At 34.1% G+C, this 23,068-nt stretch overlaps 1 protein-coding gene across 4 annotated transcripts; it reads right to left on the bottom strand.

The window, feature by feature from the left end:
- Nucleotides 1-4,796: 4,796 nt before the first annotated feature.
- On the bottom strand, nt 4,797-21,010 carry LOC134280700 (probable phosphorylase b kinase regulatory subunit alpha). Of its 4 annotated transcripts, XM_062763144.1 has the most exons (14): nt 20,750-21,010; nt 17,820-18,060; nt 17,451-17,526; nt 16,816-16,893; nt 16,265-16,341; nt 15,462-15,540; nt 14,925-15,054; nt 14,178-14,276; nt 14,057-14,080; nt 8,180-8,241; nt 7,054-7,215; nt 6,605-6,658; nt 6,307-6,513; nt 4,797-5,256 (listed from the first exon to the last, which is right to left on the bottom strand). In XM_062763144.1, exons 1-14 carry the CDS (start codon nt 20,781-20,783, stop codon nt 5,080-5,082), a joined length of 1,500 nt encoding a protein of 499 aa, XP_062619128.1. In that variant the 5' UTR covers nt 20,784-21,010; the 3' UTR covers nt 4,797-5,079. The 4 variants fall into 4 exon arrangements, with proteins under 4 accessions (XP_062619128.1, XP_062619129.1, XP_062619125.1 ...); XM_062763145.1 differs by lacking the exon at nt 14,057-14,080 and having other exon boundaries at nt 20,750-21,008; XM_062763141.1 differs by lacking the exons at nt 8,180-8,241; nt 14,057-14,080 and adding an exon at nt 8,760-8,863 and having other exon boundaries at nt 20,750-21,003.
- Nucleotides 21,011-23,068: the final 2,058 nt, after the last annotated feature.

Here is a 23,068-nt window from a genome sequence, read left to right as displayed (position 1 = left end):
ATAATGTTCAGCGTTATCATTAATAATGGAATTTTATATGTAATGATTATTCATGTAGCTGAGAGTTTAGCTGTTTTCCTGACTTCTGCATCACATCATGTTAGGAATTTTTCAATCTAACTTATTGAGGGTGAATTTTTGGTTACTATATGCACATTTAACTACTCAGCAAATTGAAACTCCCTCTTTAGATTCGCAAATGAGGCTATTTGCATTTCACAAAAATTAAGTACATGTCCTGATATTGGGTAAAATTCATCATAGACTTGAAAATTTCCTTTTTCAAAATTCTACTGATTGTCTAGAATATTTCAGGAACATTTCTTGTGGCTGGCTTGATCATATTAAGAAAAACATGTGATACTCAGGTGGCCAGCTAGGCCTATGAGTCTCTATTATTATACTCCACGCAACTAGTTGCGTGAGGTATAATGTTTTTGACCCGTCCGTCAGAGTGTCTGTCAGTCAGTCAGTCCTGTTTTTTTGTCAGCGCAACTCCTCATAAACTGCTGCACAGAATTTCGTCAAACTTTGCAGGTATTTAGGACACAATGTGTAAATATGCATATTATCAGGAAATTCCGATTCCATTATTTTTTCCAGGAATTTCCGCACTTTTTAACTTAGGCATTTGCCCATACCTTGAATATAGAGATGAACAGTTTGTCAGCGCAACTCCTCATAAACCCCTGCACAGAATTTCGTCAAACTCTGCAGATATTTAGGACACAATATTTAGATGTGCATATTACCAGAAAATTCCAATTCCTTTATTTTTCCAGGAATTTCCACACTAAAAACTTAGGTTTTTGGCCATACCTTTTATACAGTTTGTCAGTGCAACTCCTCATAAACCGCTGCACAGAATTTCGTTAAACTTTGCAGATATTTAGGACACAATATGTAGATGTGCATATTACCAGGAAATTCTGAATCCTTTATTTTTCTGGGAATTTCAGCACTTTACAACTTAGATTTTTGGGGATATCTTGAATATAGTGACGAACAGTTTGTCAGCGCAACTCCTCATAAACTGCTGCACAGAATTTCGTCAAACTTAGCAGATATTTAGGACACAATGTGTAGATGTGCATATTACCAGGAAATTCCGATTCCTTTATTTTTTCTTAGAATTTCCACACTTTTCAACTTAGATTTTTGGCCATACCTTGAATATAGAGATGAACATTTTGTCAGTGCAACTCCTCATAAACCGCTGCATAGATTTTCGTAAATCTTTGGAGATATTTAGGACACAGTGTGTAGATGTGCATATTACCAGGAAATTCCGATTCCTTTATTTTTCTGGGAATTTTGGCACTTTTCAAATTATATTTTTGACCATACCTTGAATATACAAATAAACATTTTGTCAGCGCGACCCCTCATAAACCGCTGCACAGAATTTCGTCAGACTTTACAGATATTTAGGACACAATGTATAGATGTGCATTTTACCAGGAAATTCCGAATCCTTTATTTTTCTGGGAATTTCGGCACTTTACAACTTAGATTTTTGGGGATATCTTGAATGTAGTGATGAACAGTTTGTCAGTGCAACTCCTCATAAACTACTCCACAGAATTTCATCAAACTTTTCAGATATTTAGGAAACAATTTGTAGATGTGCATATTACTGGGAAATTCTGATTTTTCATTTTTTCCGGGATTTTCAGCACTTTGAGTTTTGGGGGAGCGTGGGGTATGTGAGCTTGCCCACTTTTTCTTTCATTTTGAATGAAAGTAAGCATTAAGGAATGTGTGTCGAAATGAATTAAGAATATTTTATTCCGCTGATTCTTAATCTTAGCCAAAAGAGCCTATTCATACCATTTGAAAAATGGATCATACAGAAATAAAGTAAGAACCCAGTGATTAAAAATGTCAAAACCTTTTCCAAGTTCAAAGTTTCAGAACATTGATGCACACTAAGTATAACAAGTGTTAAAGCTTCTGGATGATAAAACCCTAAATAAGTCATCTTCACTGTGGATTAATTACTAAAACTGATGTAGAGCAGTGTACTTGGTATGTCACCTTGTCTTGCTGCCCTCCTTTCCCTTGGCACTGGTCACTCTAGTATGACTATGTCTAGAAGCAGTTTTGGTTGAATGGGGGAGTTTGAGAAAGAACAACAGACAAATTTCTTTTCATCATTTTCTTGTGGCTGGCTTGATCATATTAAGAAAAACATGTGATACTCAGGTGGCCAGCTAGGCCTATGAGTCTCTATTATTATACTCCACGCAACTAGTTGCGTGAGGTATAATGTTTTTGACCCGTCCGTCAGAGTGTCTGTCAGTCAGTCAGTCCTGTTTTTTTGTCAGCGCAACTCCTCATAAACTGCTGCACAGAATTTCGTCAAACTTTGCAGGTATTTAGGACACAATGTGTAAATATGCATATTATCAGGAAATTCCGATTCCATTATTTTTTCCAGGAATTTCCGCACTTTTTAACTTAGGCATTTGCCCATACCTTGAATATAGAGATGAACAGTTTGTCAGCGCAACTCCTCATAAACCCCTGCACAGAATTTCGTCAAACTCTGCAGATATTTAGGACACAATATTTAGATGTGCATATTACCAGAAAATTCCAATTCCTTTATTTTTCCAGGAATTTCCACACTAAAAACTTAGGTTTTTGGCCATACCTTTTATACATTTTGTCAGCGCAACTCCTCATAAACCGCTGCACAGAATTTCGTTAAACTTAGCAGATATTTAGGACACAATATGTAGATGTGCATAATACCAGGAAATTCTGATTCCTTTATTTTTCTGGGAATTTCAGCACTTTACAACTTAGATTTTTGGGGATATCTTGAATATAGTGACGAACAGTTTGTCAGCGCAACTCCTCATAAACTGCTGCACAGAATTTCGTCAAACTTAGCAGATATTTAGGACACAATGTGTAGATGTGCATATTACCAGGAAATTCCGATTCCTTTATTTTTTCTTAGAATTTCCACACTTTTCAACTTAGATTTTTGGCCATACCTTGAATATAGAGATGAACATTTTGTCAGTGCAACTCCTCATAAACCGCTGCATAGATTTTCGTAAATCTTTGGAGATATTTAGGACACAGTGTGTAGATGTGCATATTACCAGGAAATTCCGATTCCTTTATTTTTCTGGGAATTTTGGCACTTTTCAAATTATATTTTTGACCATACCTTGAATATACAAATAAACATTTTGTCAGCGCGACCCCTCATAAACCGCTGCACAGAATTTCGTCAGACTTTACAGATATTTAGGACACAATGTATAGATGTGCATTTTACCAGGAAATTCCGAATCCTTTATTTTTCTGGGAATTTCAGCACTTTACAACTTAGATTTTTGGGGATATCTTGAATATAGTGACGAACAGTTTGTTAGCGCAACTCCTCATAAACCGCTGCACAGAATTTCATCAAACTTTGCAGATATTTAGGACACAATTTGTAGATGTGCATATTACTGGGAAATTCTGATTTTTCATTTTTTCCGGGATTTTCAGCACTTTGAGTTTTGGGGGAGCGTGGGGTATGTGAGCTTGCCCACTTTTTCTTTCATTTTGAATGAAAGTAAGCATTAAGGAATGTGTGTCGAAATGAATTAAGAATATTTTATTCCGCTGATTCTTAATCTTAGCCAAAAGAGCCTATTCATACCATTTGAAAAATGGATCATACAGAAATAAAGTAAGAACCCAGTGATTAAAAATGTCAAAACCTTTTCCAAGTTCAAAGTTTCAGAACATTGATGCACACTAAGTATAACAAGTGTTAAAGCTTCTGGATGATAAAACCCTAAATAAGTCATCTTCACTGTGGATTAATTACTAAAACTGATGTAGAGCAGTGTACTTGGTATGTCACCTTGTCTTGCTGCCCTCCTTTCCCTTGGCACTGGTCACTCTAGTATGACTATGTCTAGAAGCAGTTTTGGTTGAATGGGGGAGTTTGAGAAAGAACAACAGACAAATTTCTTTTCATCATTTTAAGTTTATGAAGCAATCAAATCAAATACATGTATATGTATAAAGTAACAATCCTCTAACAGAACAAAGCAGTTATCACAAATGTGGTTTTGAATTGTTGCAAATAAAGCAATGTATGTTTTTCTTTCATAATAGTTCCAAATGTAAACTGCACATGAACAGCATGAAAAAAGATCAAATCTCCATGGACAACAAAACTCACTTGAGTAACATTAACAGCCATTTCTTAAATCTTCTTTTTCTAAATCCTGCTCTAAAATCTGGCTTTTTTGGCAAAGCAAGTCCAAATTATATGAAAAAATAATTCCACTGAAAATATTTTTCTCAAACTTCTCATATGAGTACAGAAAGATGCTCAAGTTCATATCTTAAAATTGGCATTTAGGTCATGCTTGTAAATGATCTTAATGTATAGAGTGTGAACAATTCTGAAAACATTAATTTTAATTTATTCTTATTGAAACTGTACTTTCTTAATTTGCATTTTCATAATAAAAATAAGCAAGAGTTTTATCTACATGTAGTCGAAGAATCTTAAATTATCTCAATAAAATATACTACGGTAAGTGTACATTGTACACATTTACTGCTTGTTACAAAGAAAAACTTATTCTCATAATGTTGTCATGACTTGTCTTCCCAATTTTTTTTCTACAAAACATTTATAATATGTAGTCATGCCAGATATTGCAAGTATAGTTCCATATTTTATGCCAAACCTTTTTTTTCTCACAACACATTCTTTTTAAGGTTAAAAAGAAGAGCAATATTGCTTCTCAAAGCTAAAAACATTGTATATCATGTATGAGACAATGAAGCTGTACACATATGCATTTAAAAGCTCTGGCAAAATCTGGTGTTCCACAAGTATGTGGGGCTAAGTATCATGTTCCACATGTATGAAGGACTATGTATCATACAACAGTCTGGTTAAGACTAAGGGGAAGTGGATTTCATTCAATTCTTTCTAAATTACAGGATTTCTAAATGTACATAAAAACCCTGTAAGAGAACACTTCAAGCAATCCGCAAAAACTCTTTGGACTGATAAACAACACAAAGTGTCTGATCCGATTCAACAGATCATGAAAGACTACAATCCAGGTTAGCATCCACATCCGTAGGGAGTGGTAGAATAGCCGCCAGAGCCCTGCACAAGTAAGACATAGTCCCGTATCGACCACTAGGGGCCGTATCGTAGAAATGGAGACAGATCCCAGCTGCTCCCTTTGAAGCTTCTACAATATCATCAGGGATATTCTACAAAAGAAATGCAAAACTAGAACTGTCCAAACGGGACAAAATACCCCCCACTGGGTTTTTCAGAAGTAAGTTTTTCCATAATAAAGATATGTATCAAACACAAATTATGAAATTTTTCTTCCAGTGACCTTAAACTTCCCCAAATGACCTTGGGTCAAAGTCATGACACACCCTTGGGTCATGGGCAATCTTTGTGTGAAATGAGAACCTACCAAGTTTATCCATAAGAAAGATATGGACCGGACACGAATTATGAACTTTTTCTTCCAGTGACCTTGAACTTCCCCAAATGACCTTGGGTCAAGGTCATGACACACCCTTGGGTCATGGGCAATCTTTGTGTGAAATGAGAACCTACCAAGTTTATCCATAAGAAAGATATGGACCGGACACGAATTATGAACTTTTTCTTCCAGTGACCTTAAACTTCCCCAAATGACCTTGGGTCAAGGTCATGACACACCCTTGGGTCATGGGCAATCTTTGTGTGAAATGAGAACCTACCAAGTTTATCCATAAGAAAGATATGGACCGGACACGAATTATGAACTTTTTCTTCCAGTGACCTTGAACTTCCCCAAATGACCTTGGGTCAAGGTCATGACACACCCTTGGGTCATGGGCAATCTTAGTGTGGAGTAGTAGATTCTGATGTCCCTCTGTAAGAAAGATATGGACCGGACACGATTGCACAGACAGACGGACAGCTAGACAGACGGACGGACAGACTGACGGACAAGGTGATTCCTAAATACCCCCCCAAACTTTGTTTGCGGGGGGTATAACAACCTTTACATTACTCAACACATCCCCATTCCTCACTTTCCTTGAACATTAGCTTAGCAAATTATAGTTCAAGATAGACACCAATCAAGCATGCCTGAAATTCATATATTTTTTATTATTTCAGATAAAAAAGTTCCTCATCAGATTTTATTTCGACAATGTTTGAATTTGAGATACTAGCAATAAGGTATGACTGTTCATGTTTGAATATATCAGGTCATTACACACTTATATGCAGCTTAATTACACTGCTTTACAAACCTGTTCTTTAATAAAGATGCCATTAGCCACATGGACGATTTTATCCACCTGAATCAGCTGGTTGAAGTAGAGTTTACTGTTTTCGTTCTCTGTCATCATAGTGAGAATCATCAGAGCCTCCACCATCAGCTGTCTATACTCAGGCTGGGGAATCTTATTTAGCACCATCTCCACGTGTAACGCAAACTTAAACTCTCCAGGGGTCATCTAAAGAATTACATATCAGCAGATAACGACAAATTATGCATTTTACATATCCACAGTGAAGAATTTTATTACAATAAACTGAGGTACCCACCTCTCTGGTCAGACTGTGTAGTATATGATGTCCTTCAATGACAAGTCCATGGCACTAGGAACAGAAAATACAGAATTCAACTTTAAATTAAAAGAATGTCAGATTCATAAATAATTAATCCACCTATTTTGTGAAAAATGCCATTTATTGATGTTTAATTCTAAGGTCTGTTCGAGGGAGCAAACATGAAAATTTCCATTGAAGAGATAGGGAATTTTGGCAAGTGCACACATTTGCTCAGTTGAACAGACCACAGATGTAACCAAACTGACAAAGTTCTTTTGGTAATACAGGCACCTTCATATTTTCTAACCACAAAAAATTGACTTTGCTATCAACTAGGGGCCAATATTAATTAGCTGATAAGAAAAAATATACATGCAAAGTCGGTTGTCTGCATCTGATAATTTGTGCAATACTTGTATGTGAAGATTCCACCAGTTATTTACCATTTTGAGAACTTTCCACACCCTTGGATAGAATCCGACAGGCACTCTGTTTAGAGCACCGTCCAGGCGGCGCCTACGGAGCCACTGACCCTGTCTGTCTGACTCCACGTTATCTTCCTTCTCCAGAGAATGGGGGTCAAGGTGAGGCATACTTTTCTGCATCTGTTTGAAAATTTTACTATATATATATATGTGTACTCATACATACACACGTTAATAAATGTGAATAATTATGCAAATTATATGAATTGGAATTACCTACAGTGAGTTTTTAAATACTGGTACTCAAAGTCTTGACAGCAAATAGAATTGTTCAAGCACTCACAAAATGAGCTTATTTATTCATTTCTTAATAATGTAATATTAAGTTTTGGTTAAACTCTTCTTTCTATCCACTAGATAGAAAGAACAGTTAATGCAGTCATTTACTGGGTTTGTAGATGGTTTTTATTAAATTCTAGTAGCCCTGGTAATATACTAATATGAAACCCCCTCACGGTCACCCCCACCCATCCCCTTTTTTTCTAATTATAACATTTAATAAGTTTGTACTAAGTAGACTCAAAATAATTTTAATCAACAAATTCAAGACAACAGATTAAATGATACAACACAAGAATAATTAATGCATGTTCAATAAACTAAATCATTTATATCACAAAAAACATGAAAATTGACTATACCTTTATATGGCAGACAATGTTTTCTAGGCTATTTATCTATTTTCTCCATATGAGCTACAAGAATTTCAATCAAGGCCTACCAATGTAGCATGCACAGATATCTACATCACCACAACCATGAGATGGAATCCATAAATGAGCATGTGTGATAAACAATAAAAAGAAGACACTCCACTGATACATGAACTACATAAAACTACATGTAAAATACAAACTAATGAAAGCTGAGACCTCTTGACTTAAATAAGTAGGGTTCAGAGACTTATCAGTCAATGAAACAATTATCTATGACAAACCAATGTGAAATGTGTGTATATAAATGTTTGGGACTTCATCTTTGATGACAACTTAAAAGAGTTGGGTGCTGTGAATACGACAAAGCTGAGGAACTGATTATGGAAGTAGGTCATGCATGACATTCACAGTAGGGTCATGTGACTCACCATTGACAAGTTTCTGTCATCCAGAATCAAACTCTGGCCTTGCCTTAAATTGGATTTTTTCTCTTCAGGGTGAAAAAAAATAATTAAAAAAGACATTAATAAGTGACTTTCCACTGAAAGCAAGCAAGGCTTGGTGAAACCTTCATTTCCACACATGAAGGTGCAAACTAATTAATGAAATGAGAACATTCCAACTGAGCAAGAACATATATGTCCATGCTTGCAAAGCAAAATTAGGGTAAAGTGAACACTGAATAACCAAAACATGCTTCTGACCAATGAAATGTAAGCCTGCATACTGACAAATATTTTTTCTACTATGAACTACACATATTCCTTGTTAGTGCATAAAGGTTTTATGCAGAATTCTTGATTTAACAGAAAACAAATCGAAACAAACACAGAATATACAAGGGAAAAAAATCATCTCAACAAGAACCACAACTCCACATTTGCTATCCTCTTAATAAGTCGAGCCCCCTTGTGTTATGGACATCAGTCAGCCATGGCTGTCAATTAAGTCATCATACGTAAAACATGTCTTCCTGAACATAAAAATAAAACAGGAAATGGTATGAACCTTTAAATGTGGTTTTCGACTTAGTTTGGCAAATTCTGTGGCTTCATCTCCGACATTCTTCGTTGTAACTGATAACCTGCACTCGTCTTCTACATTAGTGTGCTCTAAATCAAAATATAATGGTAGCTGGTGTAAGTGATAGCCTGGTAAAATTGTCCATATCCAATCAAGTAAGAAATTAAAGTTTACATAATTGTATAGACGCAGGTGCAGAGCAAAACTCTACAGTTACCAAAATCATCAGATCTACTAGCTGTTTCAAAATAAGCTTGGTAATGCTGCTTCTGCAATGGGATTTTCAATGGATTGCTTTTCATAACATATGACACCAATAAAAGTATAAACTACTCTAATACTTCTTTAAAAAAAAAAATTTTTTTAAAGAAAATTGGATGGAAGTTTGCATTTTATATATCAATTATTATGTAACATTGCCATTTTTCTACAGAGGTGCATGTGTTTAATTAGTGGAGCAAATAAACACAATTCAACAATTAATATCTAATGACATTTCCTCAAAATGACAGTTGAGTAATTGAGATTGACAAAATGCTCATTGCAATTCACTAAATTCAATACTTAAACAATATTGCTTTGAACATGATTTTTGAAATTTTGTATCTACATTACCCTTCTCCATAAATATTTATAATGTTAGTTTTTTTAGTATGGCCATTCATGTTTAGCATCCATGTATGCTTTTGCTTTTCACTCTCAAAATCAAGAAAAAACACACAAAATCAGAACATGTTCATAAGAAGTTAATTCTTTTTTATTTGTTACTCATTTAAACTAACTTAGAGTTACAGTCACACATGAGTAAGCACACATGTTATTTACATTCCGTTGTCAAAACCGATTCTAAAATATTTTAAGTTCTGTCATTTTTTTTTCAAAATTGTCAAGAATTGGACAAATAGGCACATACTTAGCAATTTCTATCTTGATTTTGCTAGATATATATACTTTAAAGTTGATTTTAGAAAAATAGGATAATGAAATCAAATTACTTCAATATTTTGATGATAATATTGCTATAAAGTGTGTTTTATTTTTTGACTTGTGTGTTTTTTGTGAATATAAGTAGGTACTATAGATGTAAGTTCTAAACTGAAAGACGGGTGCTAAACAAAGAAAGTCTTGAATGGTCTTATGTACATTTAAGCAAGGTGGAGAAAGTTCTACATATACAGTTATTTACTAAACAGTTAATTATAAATGTAGCTTTAAAGACCCGGTAAACTTAAGTCTCAATGGATAAAAAGTACTTCATTATAAACCTCTTAGCCTAAAAAATATACCACATTAAACACATTTGTTGTAAGCCTAAGCTATACTTGCAAAGCATAATAGAGAATATCAAGTCAGAAAATGTATTACAGTGACTATTATAATATGACTTTTTTGGCATTAGAAGTTTCTTAGCCAGGTAAGAAATAAGTTTTCTATCAACACTCAAAATCTGCTTGCTTGAGTTATTGTGCTTTTCCAAAGCTAAAACAAAGCCACTTTCAAATTGATGTAAAATTTAAAAAATAAACCTTTACCAAAGGGATCATGCCTGTGTTCAACCTCCACTGTATGGTAGAAATAGAACATAATCAAGGGGGTACAATGTGTAGGTTAATTATCAACATATCATTAGTACTGTAACTACATGTATAATTCTACATATATGATGACCAGAAGACATGTGTGCTAATTACTGACAGATATTACTAGCCTATGACATGTGGTAACATTTGATATGTTTCAGATTCATGTGAAAAAGTTCTCATAATTGAAATCACTAGAATTCAGTTCAAAGACAACTAATTTATATTTAATCATGATAGAAAACTTTCCTCAATCAAAAAACCAGACAAGTACTTTAAATCCCTCTTTATTTTATGTATTTATAAGTACTTTAATCAAATAAAATGTAAAATGTACAATCAAAGTACTTTCTTCAAATATTTTTAAACATCTTGAGATTTCCCCCCCATTTATTTTCCAAACATATAATACCGGTATGTGGTTGTTCCTAACAATTTGATTTATGGCATAGTAGTAATGTAATTGCTCTAATATTTATTTCGCTATATGAGAGATAGAAGAAAATGGGGGGTTCAGAATGGGGGACACACAGACTCACCAGGGCTTTCTACCCCAAAGGGATGAACACAAGTGTGCACACAATCTACAGCAGAATGTTAAGCAGCATATCAAGCAATATACACATCGTGCAGGTGGCAATGAATACTCTACAGTACAATCAGTATTACACTGTCAAAATCTGGTTTACAAGGGATTTAGCATTAATTTACAATCAATATTACACAGACAAAATCTAAATTTTAAATTTAAAAGGTTTAAGAATTAATTTACAATCAATTTTACACTGTCAAAATCTATTTTTGAGAGTTTTACCATTAATTTTACATATTTTGCCTAATCTTAGTACAGCTGTGTGTTCTTAATCATACATGTATACTTGATAATACATGTGTACAGTTAGTACATGTAGTGATATAAAATTTGCAGAAACAGATATCAATTATGCTATAATAAAATAAACTGCCAAAATTATGTATATTTATGCACTTTTATTTCTGATTATTTAATTTACCCTTTGACTTCTTTTTTGGTGATCCTTAAAAATTGTAAAAATTAGTGTCTATGACTTAAAGAATAACAAGAGGCCCACGGGCCTTATAGGTCACCTGAGTATCATGTAACAACTTTCCAGCGATCGTATTTTGTTCGTGTTTTAATCCAAAAGCCATGAAAATCACAAATTTTGAAAGAGGCACCATTGCTTATCAAAGGGCAGATTTCAAAGCATTAATTTATTTTTAGTCAAAGTACCCCCATGGTACCCCTGACCCAGTGGCCCCTTAATTTATCTATTTTGAAAGAGGACCCTCTCTTCATTATAAGGCCAGCATTTTTTTTTATGTTTAGGTTTAGTTATAAACATGAGAATAAAAAAGTCCCGAAGGAAAAGGAAATAAAAAAAAAAATTTTTGATAAATCAATTGTACATTCTTTTTTTATGCTATCCTAATAGGCTCCTTACCACTGAACACATAATGCTTACAAATAGTAAAGTAGAACATTTTTAAAAATTGCTTATTTCATCATCTGCCAGTTTAGGCCAGTTATATATTGTGATGTTGGCCAAAATATATTTTAAAAAATCAATTCTTTAAAAGTCTTTCAATATATCTTCATTTTTTTAATATGTGTTAGGTGAAGGTGTAGACATTGTTCTAAAATTTACTTGATGCCTAAAATTATAATTCCTATCATAAAACAGACAGGGAGTATTGGGGAGTACGGTGAACATTTTTTCAATTAAGTGTAAAATAATTTCTCTGGCTGATACAAATGATACTACATGCCTGTATATATTTGTATATTCTTGCCTTTTAATAGTTGAATTTTTTTTTTATTTCTTCAGGTTATTGTTCATTTCTTCTGACCTAAAATGGACTTAACTTCTCCCATAGTTTTATTCATTACATCTGATGCATAAGCAACCCTTATCTGAAGAATGATGCTTAGACTGTAAGCTATAACAGAGACCTAAACAATGTCGCTGGCAATATGCAATAGCTACCACGGGCAGTTTAAAACCTGGGGGAGGAAAATAATTTACAGACAGAAACTTTTGAAACGAATACATAATTACCGTATAAGTAGAATTTTTAGCGAGGATTTAATTTTGGCATTATTAGCGAGGGTGCTGACATCACTAAAATTAAATATCGCTAAAAATAAATTGCATTGTATTTGTAATAGCTTCTTTAATGTGGCATTTTAAAATCGCTAAAATAACATCTCGCTAAAAATAAATTACCAGTTTTTAAGGTCAAATCGCTAAATTTGCATCTCGCTAAAATTTCCACTTATACGGTATCTCACCAGCATGTCATTGTGCAACAAAGTCGTCAGCATTTTATTTGTCCTTTGAACGGGTGAAACGTTTTGAATGGCACTCGTATCGATGAATTTTACACTAAACCAAGCTAGCTTTATTTACCCGCCGCTTCATCTTAAAACCGGAAGTGCGAGTTCGTAAATTTGAAATCTCGATCCCGACTCATATTTGACATCGGAAAGAAAAAAATTGTTTTATTTTTTTCTGAAAATTCAAAACCTTGAGCGGAGGCTTTGTACAACTGAAAATAAAATAAATCCTGGCCTTAAATATGTAATTAGATCATTAGCATATTAACCAGGAGCAAAGGATAAGATGTTCAAAGAATTCATGCAATTCACTATATAATCATTAGAGCCCCACCCTAAAACAAGAACCCCTGACCCTGGGGCCATAAAATTCACAATTTTGGTAGAGGCACTCTTGCTCATCATAACTATGTACTTAGATAGTTTATTTAATACCCAGGAGCAGAGAAGAAGATTTTCAAAGAAATAATGTATTTTCACTATATAATTAATAGAGCCCCGCCCTAACACCAGAACCCCTGACCCTGGGGCCATAAAATTCACAATTTAGGTAGAGGCACTCTTGCTCATCATAACTATGTACTTTGTTGGTTTATTTAATACCCAGGAGCAGAGAAGAAGATTTTCAAAGAAATAATGCATTTTCACTACCTACTTATTTAGCCCCGCCCTAGCACTAGAACCCCTGACCCCAGGGCCATGAATTTCACAATTTTGGTAGAGGACACATTGCTGATTACAATCATGCAAACAGTTTGATTGCTTGATGTCCAGGAGTAAAGAAGAAGATTTTTAAAGATTGCATTAATTTTAGTGGTTTTGGCCCCACCCCTCAGGCTCCAGGGGGGCAGGGATCATGAAATTCACAATTTTTGTTCCCCTTCACCCATAGATGCTTTGTGCCAAATTTGGTTGAAATTGGTTCAGTGGTTGCAGAGAAGAAGCTGAAAATGTTCAAATGTTAACGCACGACGCACGACGAACGACGACAGACGAAAACGGATAGCAATAGGTCACCTGAGTTTACTCAGGTGACCTAAAAAGGGTTTAACTTGTAGCAAGGTACATGACTATTTAATAAAAAATAATCCACCATGATGCAGAATTCAGATACAAATCAATTAAATGCCACTGCAAAAACATAAAATGAAAACTAAAATTGTATAAAATTTATAAACTGACTGTAAATAAAAAGGTCTGCATATATTTTAAAAACTACTAATGTTTACACTGGGTCTGAAATAATAACATGAAGTTACATACATGATCCTATTTAATATGCTCAAGATTTTCAGCCACAAAAACAACATTAAATATCAGTAAAAGTTTAACAAAAGCTAGATTACCAAGAATCAGTGAGAACTTTTGGACTGCAATATCATTAATAGAATAACATTAATTATATTTGACACTACATGTACATTGCATATAAAATTATATGGTCATATGTGAATTGATGCGACATACCTGTATTGATGACAAACTCTTTTCCACTCAGAATGTGATGAAGGAGCGTTTTCATTTCGTAAGGACTGAGATTCAATAAGTGTTCGGACGCTTCATCACCTGAAACAGAACACAGTCAGTATAATCAAACTGCCATAAATTATCAACTCACAGGAAAATATATCTGATTTTATAAAATGATTAAATGTTCACATTTTAAGAATATAACAACATAATCTATAATATACATTGTACCTATTTTATCTATATTTCGTTATAAAATATACATCATAAACTTTTATATACCACTTGGTATTTGCTTTAATATATAGTTGAACTTGGGTATCTACCTTAGGACTCAATATATCAAATCCTTGGCTTTCTCAAAGTTATTTCATGGTCCCATTGAGTTTGATATAATGAGATTTGACTGTATTTAAAATCTGATACTATTTATGATGTTTGGAAGTCTTCTTCTTCATCAGATTTTCCCCTTTATGCTAAAATGAACTTTTTTTATGTTTTTGTGTTTATCTAGTTCTAGGAAGCTCTGATGCCATAAACTTGAATGATATCTAAGTGTTTACCTGCATGCATGTGCCCTTGAAAGTTGTAGCAAGCTCTGATACAATAAGTTGAATTATATATGTGTTTACCTGTGCACTTGCTCTGATGCCATAACTTGAATTATACCTATGTGTTTATTTGTGCACTTGAGAGTTCTAGCAAGCTCTGATGCCATAACTTGAATTATACTTGTGTGTTTACCTGTACATTTGAGAGTTCTAGCAAGCTCTGATGCCATAACTTGAATGATGAGACCCACCCTTAGCCTCAACATTTCATTGAACAGTTTTGGTTCAGTACGGATAAACATGGCAAGATAAATTAACAGCTCCTGAAAATGCAAAGAATTTTAGATATAAGTGCAAAAAAATCCACTAAGAATTTCACAAATTTTAAAACATATCTGAGATACTGTATTTAACTTTGCAGAGACGAGAAGGATTCTCAAGTTAATATAGCCATAAAATATCAAATATATTTGAAAGATTCAATGTCCACTTTTTTCAAAATTGACAATATCAACTTTGTTTATCTTAAGGATATCAGCTTTGTTATTATACATGTACATATTTATTTAGGATACTGTATATTCTCTAATTTATGTGTAACAGATTCACATTATCCGCATTGTTGGAGATAATAGATCAGCTTTGTTAGACACATTATTTTGGAAATCATATAAGTTAGAGATTTACATTTAACATCAGTCTGAGAGTTGTTTTATAACTCATATATCACCTGTGTTAGGGATGCAGTACTGAGATCCTCCCCACAAGCATCAAAAATAATACTGGCCAGGTCATCTGGAGGCAGTGGTCTACAAAAACATTAAAATATAATACTGGCCAGGTCGTCTGGAGGCAGCGGTCTACAAAAACATTAAAATATAATACTGGCCAGGTCGTCTGGAGGCAGCGGTCTACAAAAACATTCAAATATAATACTGGCCAGGTCGTCTGGAGGCAGCGGTCTACAAAAACATTCAAATATAATACTGGCCAGGTCATCTGGAGGCAGTGGTCTACAAAAACATTCAAATATAATACTGGCCAGGTCGTCTGGAGGCAGCGGTCTACAAAAACATTCAAATATAATACTGGCCAGGTCGTCTGGAGGCAGCAGTCTACAAAAACATTAAAATATAATACAATGTACTGGCCATGTCATCTGGAGGCAGCGGTCTACAAAAACATTCAAATCCTACTTAAAGCTAATCCTGCTTCATTAACTTTCATCTGAACACTCATCCAGATGAAAATGTCAGATGCAGTATCAAAACAAGACTGGTAGAATGCATCTTTAATTAAATGCATTATTCAAATTAACAAGTTTGATATTGAATTTCTTAATAATATGTACACTGTACTTAAAATAGGCCTGCTCTTAAAAATATTAATCTCAAATGCTGAAAGGCTAATTAAATAGCATAATTCATTCCAAATTTTAGCTAAAAAGAATGATATGCTTTGAATGCATCTTTGTTTATTGCAATTTTTTCTATTACATATTTACGGAATGTTACGTTCTAATTTATTAATTACCGCATAATGACCCGTTCTCTGTCTGGAGGGAGACCCACTGATAACTGCTTCTGTCGAACTAAGAGATCTGTCGCTGCCTACAAGTAAATAAAGAAAATGGACTTCTTTTAAATTCTTAGTGGTTAATTTGAAATTTCTCTATTAATAATGACAACCATTTTTATGAATTACAAACGTACTAGGCAAAAGAGATATGAACAAAATCTACAAAAGCATTATTCTCCAAAATACAAAAGTATCTGATGTAATATTAATCAATATGATGGAATTTTACAAATATTAAATAACCACTGCAAGAAACATTGAGTTTTTAAACACCTATATTCTTATTATGCATTTACCCAAGTAGTTCTATTAAAAAACAAAATAACAGATTCTGCCTAATCAGGTTTGAGTTATGAACATACCAGAGCTAGTTCCTCTACTGACCATTAGGTCTGAAGTTATAAACATACCAGAGCTAGTTCCTCTATTGAGTATTAGGTCTTAAGTTAAGAACATACCAGAGCTAATTCCTCTATTGAGTATTAGCTCTTAAGTTAAGAACATACCAGAGCTAGCTCCTCCACCCTCTTCCTAAGCATACCAGCTGTATGTCTGACCAGACCCCAGTGTTTCCAATGACCAGCCTGAAATTTATATCATACAAATCTTCTGAATTCAGATAAACATAAATATAGAGATTGCTGTAAATCAACTTTTATTCACAACGACTTTATTTCGTGATTTACCTTGGTAAACTAGTTCACGACGATTATTTTTCATGAACAAGCCTGTTATTTATAACCATGTAGACTTCAAGGACTGGTTCGTGGCGAGAATTATTTGCAATGACAAGGCTCTCGCGAATCTCATGAAAATTTCTCACACGTGAATAAAAGTTGGTTTACAGTACATAATGTCAATGGTACAAGTTCACCAGACCCAAGATCATGGAACATTTTAGCTCAGTTCAAAATGTTGAAGGCATAGATAATTGGATATCCAATACTAGAATTTATGCTTGCTATAACATACTAAGTCTTGTAAACTTGTGAAAAAATATTTGTTCATTACTAGAATAAATTGGTGATATCTTTGTTCTCCACAAATTTGAATGATCTGCCCGACTTCTGTCTTAATGAATGACATCAAAATTTCAGTGGCACACTGAAATTCAAATTTGCAGATAACATTTCAGACTTGCCTTTTCATAAAGTTCCACCAATAATTCCTTGATACAACATGGCTTTTCATCAATTTTGATCTCAAAATTAGGACCCCTGAAAATTTAAATCTGTAATTACCTAAAGAATATGGTGCAATAATTATTGGAACACACAATTTAATGACACATGTACTGATGTTAAATTAGTATTATTGTACTGGTCATTACTTAAGTGTTCATATATACATGTTTTGACTTTTGAAGTATCAGTTAATTCCAAAATAAAGGTCTTAAATGGTCTGGAATACATCTGAATAATATTTCAATCAAGCTGCCATTTTAAAGAAGAAATGTTAACAGAAACTTAAATTCAGCGAGCTGAGTAATGATTACCAAGGGTAGGCATACCTGTGAAGATACAGATAATGGATGATATCTGCCTGTTCATGTAATACTTCAGTGTTATTAAGCTGATCCACTAGGTCGTCAATGTTGATCCTCTCCTGCTTCCCTGGGGGGTAGCTCCCCGGGCCGTGGAAGAAGTGGGAGAGTTGTGGGGATGAAGAGGGGGCGTGGTGACTGTAATGTAGGGGGTGTAGACTCCCCTTAAGGTGGAGACTGGGAGACATGGGTCTCGCCGGAAAATCATCTAAAAAGGAAACCATTCTCATATCAGGAACATTCAATCAATTTTAAATTATAACAAAGTGAAATTTTTATTGTTCTTCAATGCTCACACATTATTTGTTATTGCGTTTTGAATAACTTGAACAATATATACATGAATGCATATATACAAAGATTCTTATTCTTCTATGAATTGCTATTTTGGTAGTAATTTTTAAATATACAAGTATATATTTGTAGGACTCCAAAGTGTGATGGGACTCCAAAGTCTGATGGTCACGCCAAAGCCCGATGGTCTGCGTCAAACCCTGATGGTTTGACATGCCAAGTCCGATGGTGCGGAAAACAAATAATGTTGATGACATCATAGTACTACTGCAACTAACCTTAATGTTGCGCCATGCCAAGGTCTTAAAAATAAGTATAAATAAATGCGAAAACTAACCCTTATCTCTCAGATAGGTGCGAGACTAACCCTAAACGCTCGAAAAGTGTGTATCAACTATAACCTAGATATCTTTGGTGGGTGCGAGACTAACCCTAATCACTCGACTAGTGTGCGAGGACTAACCCTAAATCTCTCGGGTTGTGCAATGCAAGGACTAACCCTAATCAATCAAGTGATGTGCGAGGACTAATCCTAATGTCTCTGGAAGGTGCAAGCAATAAGCAAAATCAATAAGATTGTATTCCAGGCCAAATTCAGAAGTGATGGCTTTTGGCATCAAGGATTGACGTCAGATTATTGTGAAGTCATAAACGTTGATTGTTTCTCTGCACCATTGGACTTTGGCGTGACCATTGGACTTTGGCGTCCGTAACGACAGCATACCATCAGGGTTTGGCAAGACCATCGGATTGTGGCGTCACCATCGGACTTTGGAGTCTTACATATAATATATTGTTTTCTTAAAGCTTACAAAGCTCACCTCAACATGTATATGTTGGCTAAAACCTCATACCAAACAAATGATCAATTATCCGTATTCCAATAACAGAGTTTCTAAAGTACCAGCTAAATTGATATGCAATCACATTATAGATATTTACCACTAAACTGGATCCAAATATTGTACATTTACCTTTTTCTCTTTTCATCTGTTAACACTCTTTTCATGTAACATGAGACTAATTTGTCACAACATTTAACATTGTTTATTTTGGATAGACTCAATTACAATCTTTACTTTGATTGTCTTTGGGCTTAAAATTAGACCCCTTTCAATTCTTTCCTAAGCAAACTAGGAAAACTAGAAAACCAACTACAACTGAGAAATTGAAAGGTGTAATGTTATCTGTTAATATTGTCATTTACAACATTGTCTTTGATCTTTTGACCCTTGAACTTTTTGTCTTTTCTCTCCTCTAGCTTTTTCTACCATCTCATTAGCAATAATGAAACAAAAAGGTGACATGGAACTACACTGTATTTCTACTGTATCCACAACATTGAATGGATGCATGCACTATAGGTTATAATTATTGGACTGGAACAAAGAAAAAGAATATAAATCAGTCAAAAATACATCCGTTAAAGCAAAGCTGAAAACCTAATTTATTCCTGGCAACTTTAATTCATAATTAATCAGTTTAAAGTGTTATGTTCTAAGTAGCTGCAGAACTGTAGCTCAGATCTCTGCTTGAGAAAATTCGGACAGATAAAGCAGAGAGTTACAGATCCAAGCGTTGTAAAAACCTTCGATTTACGCCGACAATTTTTTGTCGCTAACTTTGGGTATTTTTTCTGGTATTTAATACTTTAACCTGCTCTAAAAAATGGTATTTAATAATTAATCATAACTTATGACTTCAATTCCTGATAATTTACTTACCTTTCAACGCTAACAAATGGCTGTTTGTGGTTATGGAGGTCGAAATTGAACTCTGTTAAGCCGATGTTACAATATATATACAGGACTGTTTCAGACCGTTAAAATGTAAATAAACTTTAATAAAGTATCACAAATAAGAGTTAAATATATGATTAACTATAGGATGCAATTCTAAAAGCAAGAGAAAGTTTCAACTACAAGAAATAAATACCTAGAGTAGCGACAAAAAATCGTCGGCGTAAATCGAAGGTTTTTACAACGCTTGGATCTGTAGCTCTCTGCCGTATCTGTCCAAATTTTCTCAAGCAGAGATCGAGCTACAGTTCTGTAGCTATGTTCTAAGCTCATGTTTCTGGTATATCACTTTCATTGCACAATCCTTTTATCAACTATCAAGTGTGTGATATCAAATTTTTTTCTGTTTCAGAGTTATGATTCAGAAATGACTTGCCACGCATATTCATTTTTTGTTACTTGAGAACATGGTAACTTGTTAAACTTTTCTAAGCTCACATACAACAGAAGGAACAAGTAAAGAAGTATTTTTCTCTGAGGCCAGGGGACAATTAAATTATTTCTTTTTCATAAAGAAAATAGATTTTATAGGTTCTAAAACCTGTAATTTTCTGAAACCAAATACCTGCAAATTATTGAACAAAGTTTACTGTCAGGCAAAAATTCTATTTTTGTCAATTTCCCCATTTGCGTAGCACGGTGTTTGCTTTAAATTTCAAACCTTTAAAAATAAAGACCCAAATTGAAGCAGTCTTTCATGAATCATACTAAATAGACTATATTTTTAATATGCAATTTTCCTCACTAAAGTATAAACATAAATCAGGGTTACAAGTGGCAGAGATAATTCCGGACTTAACATACCCAGAATTCCTGGCGTACTTCCACTTTTAGACATACCAGTATGTGATTGGTCGGCTCCTCTTCTATCTATCAAAGCATGCAAGAGGAAATAAAAATAAATCAGACTGACTAGTATGTATGACTGCAAGATTACAACTGAAAGAACATAATTCTATTTTTAAACAATTCTTTGTAAATACTAAAATGGCTAAAGAATCTTGAAACAAAGAAATCATCATGCTTAACTCCTCTAAAAAGTAATGGGAGATTACTAAAGCATAATCAATAGTCATGAATTGATTAGGGAATGAAATGGAAAATATAAATGAGATATAATAAATTTATCTATTTCTAGAGTTCTGGTAAATTAATACACAAATATGATGTTACATATATGTTTCAACATGCTTTTGCGACAATATGACTGAAAAAAGATTACTATTTATTTATTATTAACTAAAACTGTCCAAACGGGACAAAATACCCCAGCTGGGTTTTTTCAGAAGTAAGTTTTTCCATAATAAAGATATGTATCACACATGAATTATGAAATTTTTCTTCCAGTGACCTTGAAATTCCCCAAATGACCTTGGGTCAAGGTCATGACATACCCTTGGGTCATGGGCAATCTTTGTGTGAAATGAGAACCTACCAAGTTTATCAATAAGAAAGATATGGACCGGACATGAATTATGAACTTTTTCTTCCAGTGACCTTGAACTTCCCCAAATGACCTTGGGTCAAGGTCAAGACACACCCTTGGGTCATGGGCAATCTTTGTGTGAAATGAGAACCTACCAAGTTTATCCATAAGAAAGATATGGACCGGACACGAATTATGAACTTTTTCTTCCAGTGACCTTGAACTTCCCCAAATGAACTTGGGTCAAGGTCACGACATACCCTTGGGTCATGGGCAATCTTTGTGTGAATTGAGAACCTACCAAATTTATCCATAAGAAAGATATGGACAGGACACAAATTATGAAAATTTTCTTCCAGTGACCTTGAACTTCCCCAAATGACCTTGGGTCATGGTCACGACACACCCTTAGGTCATGGACAATCTTTGTGTGAAATGAGAACCTACCAAGTTTATCCATAAGAAAGATATGGACCGGACACGAATTATGAACTTTTTCTTCCAGTGACCTTGAACTTCCTCAAGTGACCTTGGGTCAAGGTCATGACACACCCTTGGGTCATGGGCAATCTTTGCATGAAATGAGAACCTATCAAGTTTATCCATAAGAAAGATATGGACCGGACACGAATTATGAACTTTTTCTTTCAGTGACCTTGAACTTCCCAAAATGACCTTGGGTCAAGGTCATGACACACCCTTAGGTCATGGGCAATCTTTGTATGGAGTAGTAGATTCTAATGTCCCTCTGTAAGAAAGATATGGACCGGACACGTTTGCACAGACAGACGGACAGCTAGACAGACAGACAGACAGACGGACAAGGTGATTCCTATATACCCCCCCAAACTTCGTTTGCGGGGGGTATAAAAATAATTATATATATCATAAATAAACACCTATTAAAAATTATATATAGTTTATATGGAATTATAGCAATGATCATGCCATTAATTATAACATGAAAAGTATATTTTATATACACACCACATCAATGATTATTGTCAGTAAATATTGACAAGAATTCAAGTCACTCTTCTGCAGTAACAAATGAACAAAATGAGTTTTCTGTTCTGTTTTTAAAACTATGAAAAATGCTTGACTACAATCATATTACTAGTTAAGGAAAATAAAGGAAAAGCTGTCAATGTAAAAGCAAATTGTGTTTTCTTTTGTGTGTATAGAATTGGTAATTCTCAAATTATAAACCCCTTACTCTGACAACTGTAGTGATGGAGATGCATTTCACAATATTTATTATAACGTATCCTAAGAACAAATTTTGCATAACAATGCCCTTAACAACTGGTACATGTCATTTTCTAAAAAATTAATCAGATGTCAAAATCCAATAACAATCTCTGATATATGTACTTGTTTGCAACTATAATGAAAAATTAAAATTTCCAATCTTAAAAATCATAGGTGGAGTTATCCTGACAAATAATGTACCTATTAATAAAACAATATTTTGCAACCAAAAAAAAATTACTGGTAATTTCTTACAAATTTTTGCAAATAAAAATCCAAGCGGATTCACATTTCTTAAATATGTACAATTGATCTGCAAAATCAAAACTTCTTCATATCTTTAGCATATGTATATACATAAATATAAAAGCAGGACTTCATGCAGCAGGCTATCATTTCCGAGTAACATAATTATTCAACTACTAAAACACACAAAGTTTATAGGT

This window comes from Saccostrea cucullata, unplaced genomic scaffold (genome assembly GCF_032062105.1).
Source record: "Saccostrea cucullata isolate Sc308-1 unplaced genomic scaffold, CSIRO_AGI_Scuc_v1 ctg5800, whole genome shotgun sequence".
NCBI lineage: Eukaryota > Metazoa > Mollusca > Bivalvia > Ostreida > Ostreidae > Saccostrea > Saccostrea cuccullata.
Note: the sequence above shows the minus strand (reverse complement) of the source record. Positions and strands in the feature narration are given on the sequence as shown.

What these genes read in the sequence shown, in the direction of transcription:
- LOC134280700 (XM_062763141.1), bottom strand. Translation starts at nt 20,783, where the DNA reads ATGTCTAAAAGTGGAAGTACGCCAGGAATTCTGG. An exon ending in TACACAGTCTGACCAGAGAG is followed by an intron (nt 6,514 to 6,604) that starts GTGGGTACCTCA and finishes GTAATTCTTTAG; the next exon opens with ATGACCCCTGGAGAGTTTAA. An exon ending in GCATCTTTATTAAAGAACAG is followed by an intron (nt 5,257 to 6,306) that starts GTTTGTAAAGCA and finishes TTTCTTTTGTAG; the next exon opens with AATATCCCTGATGATATTGT.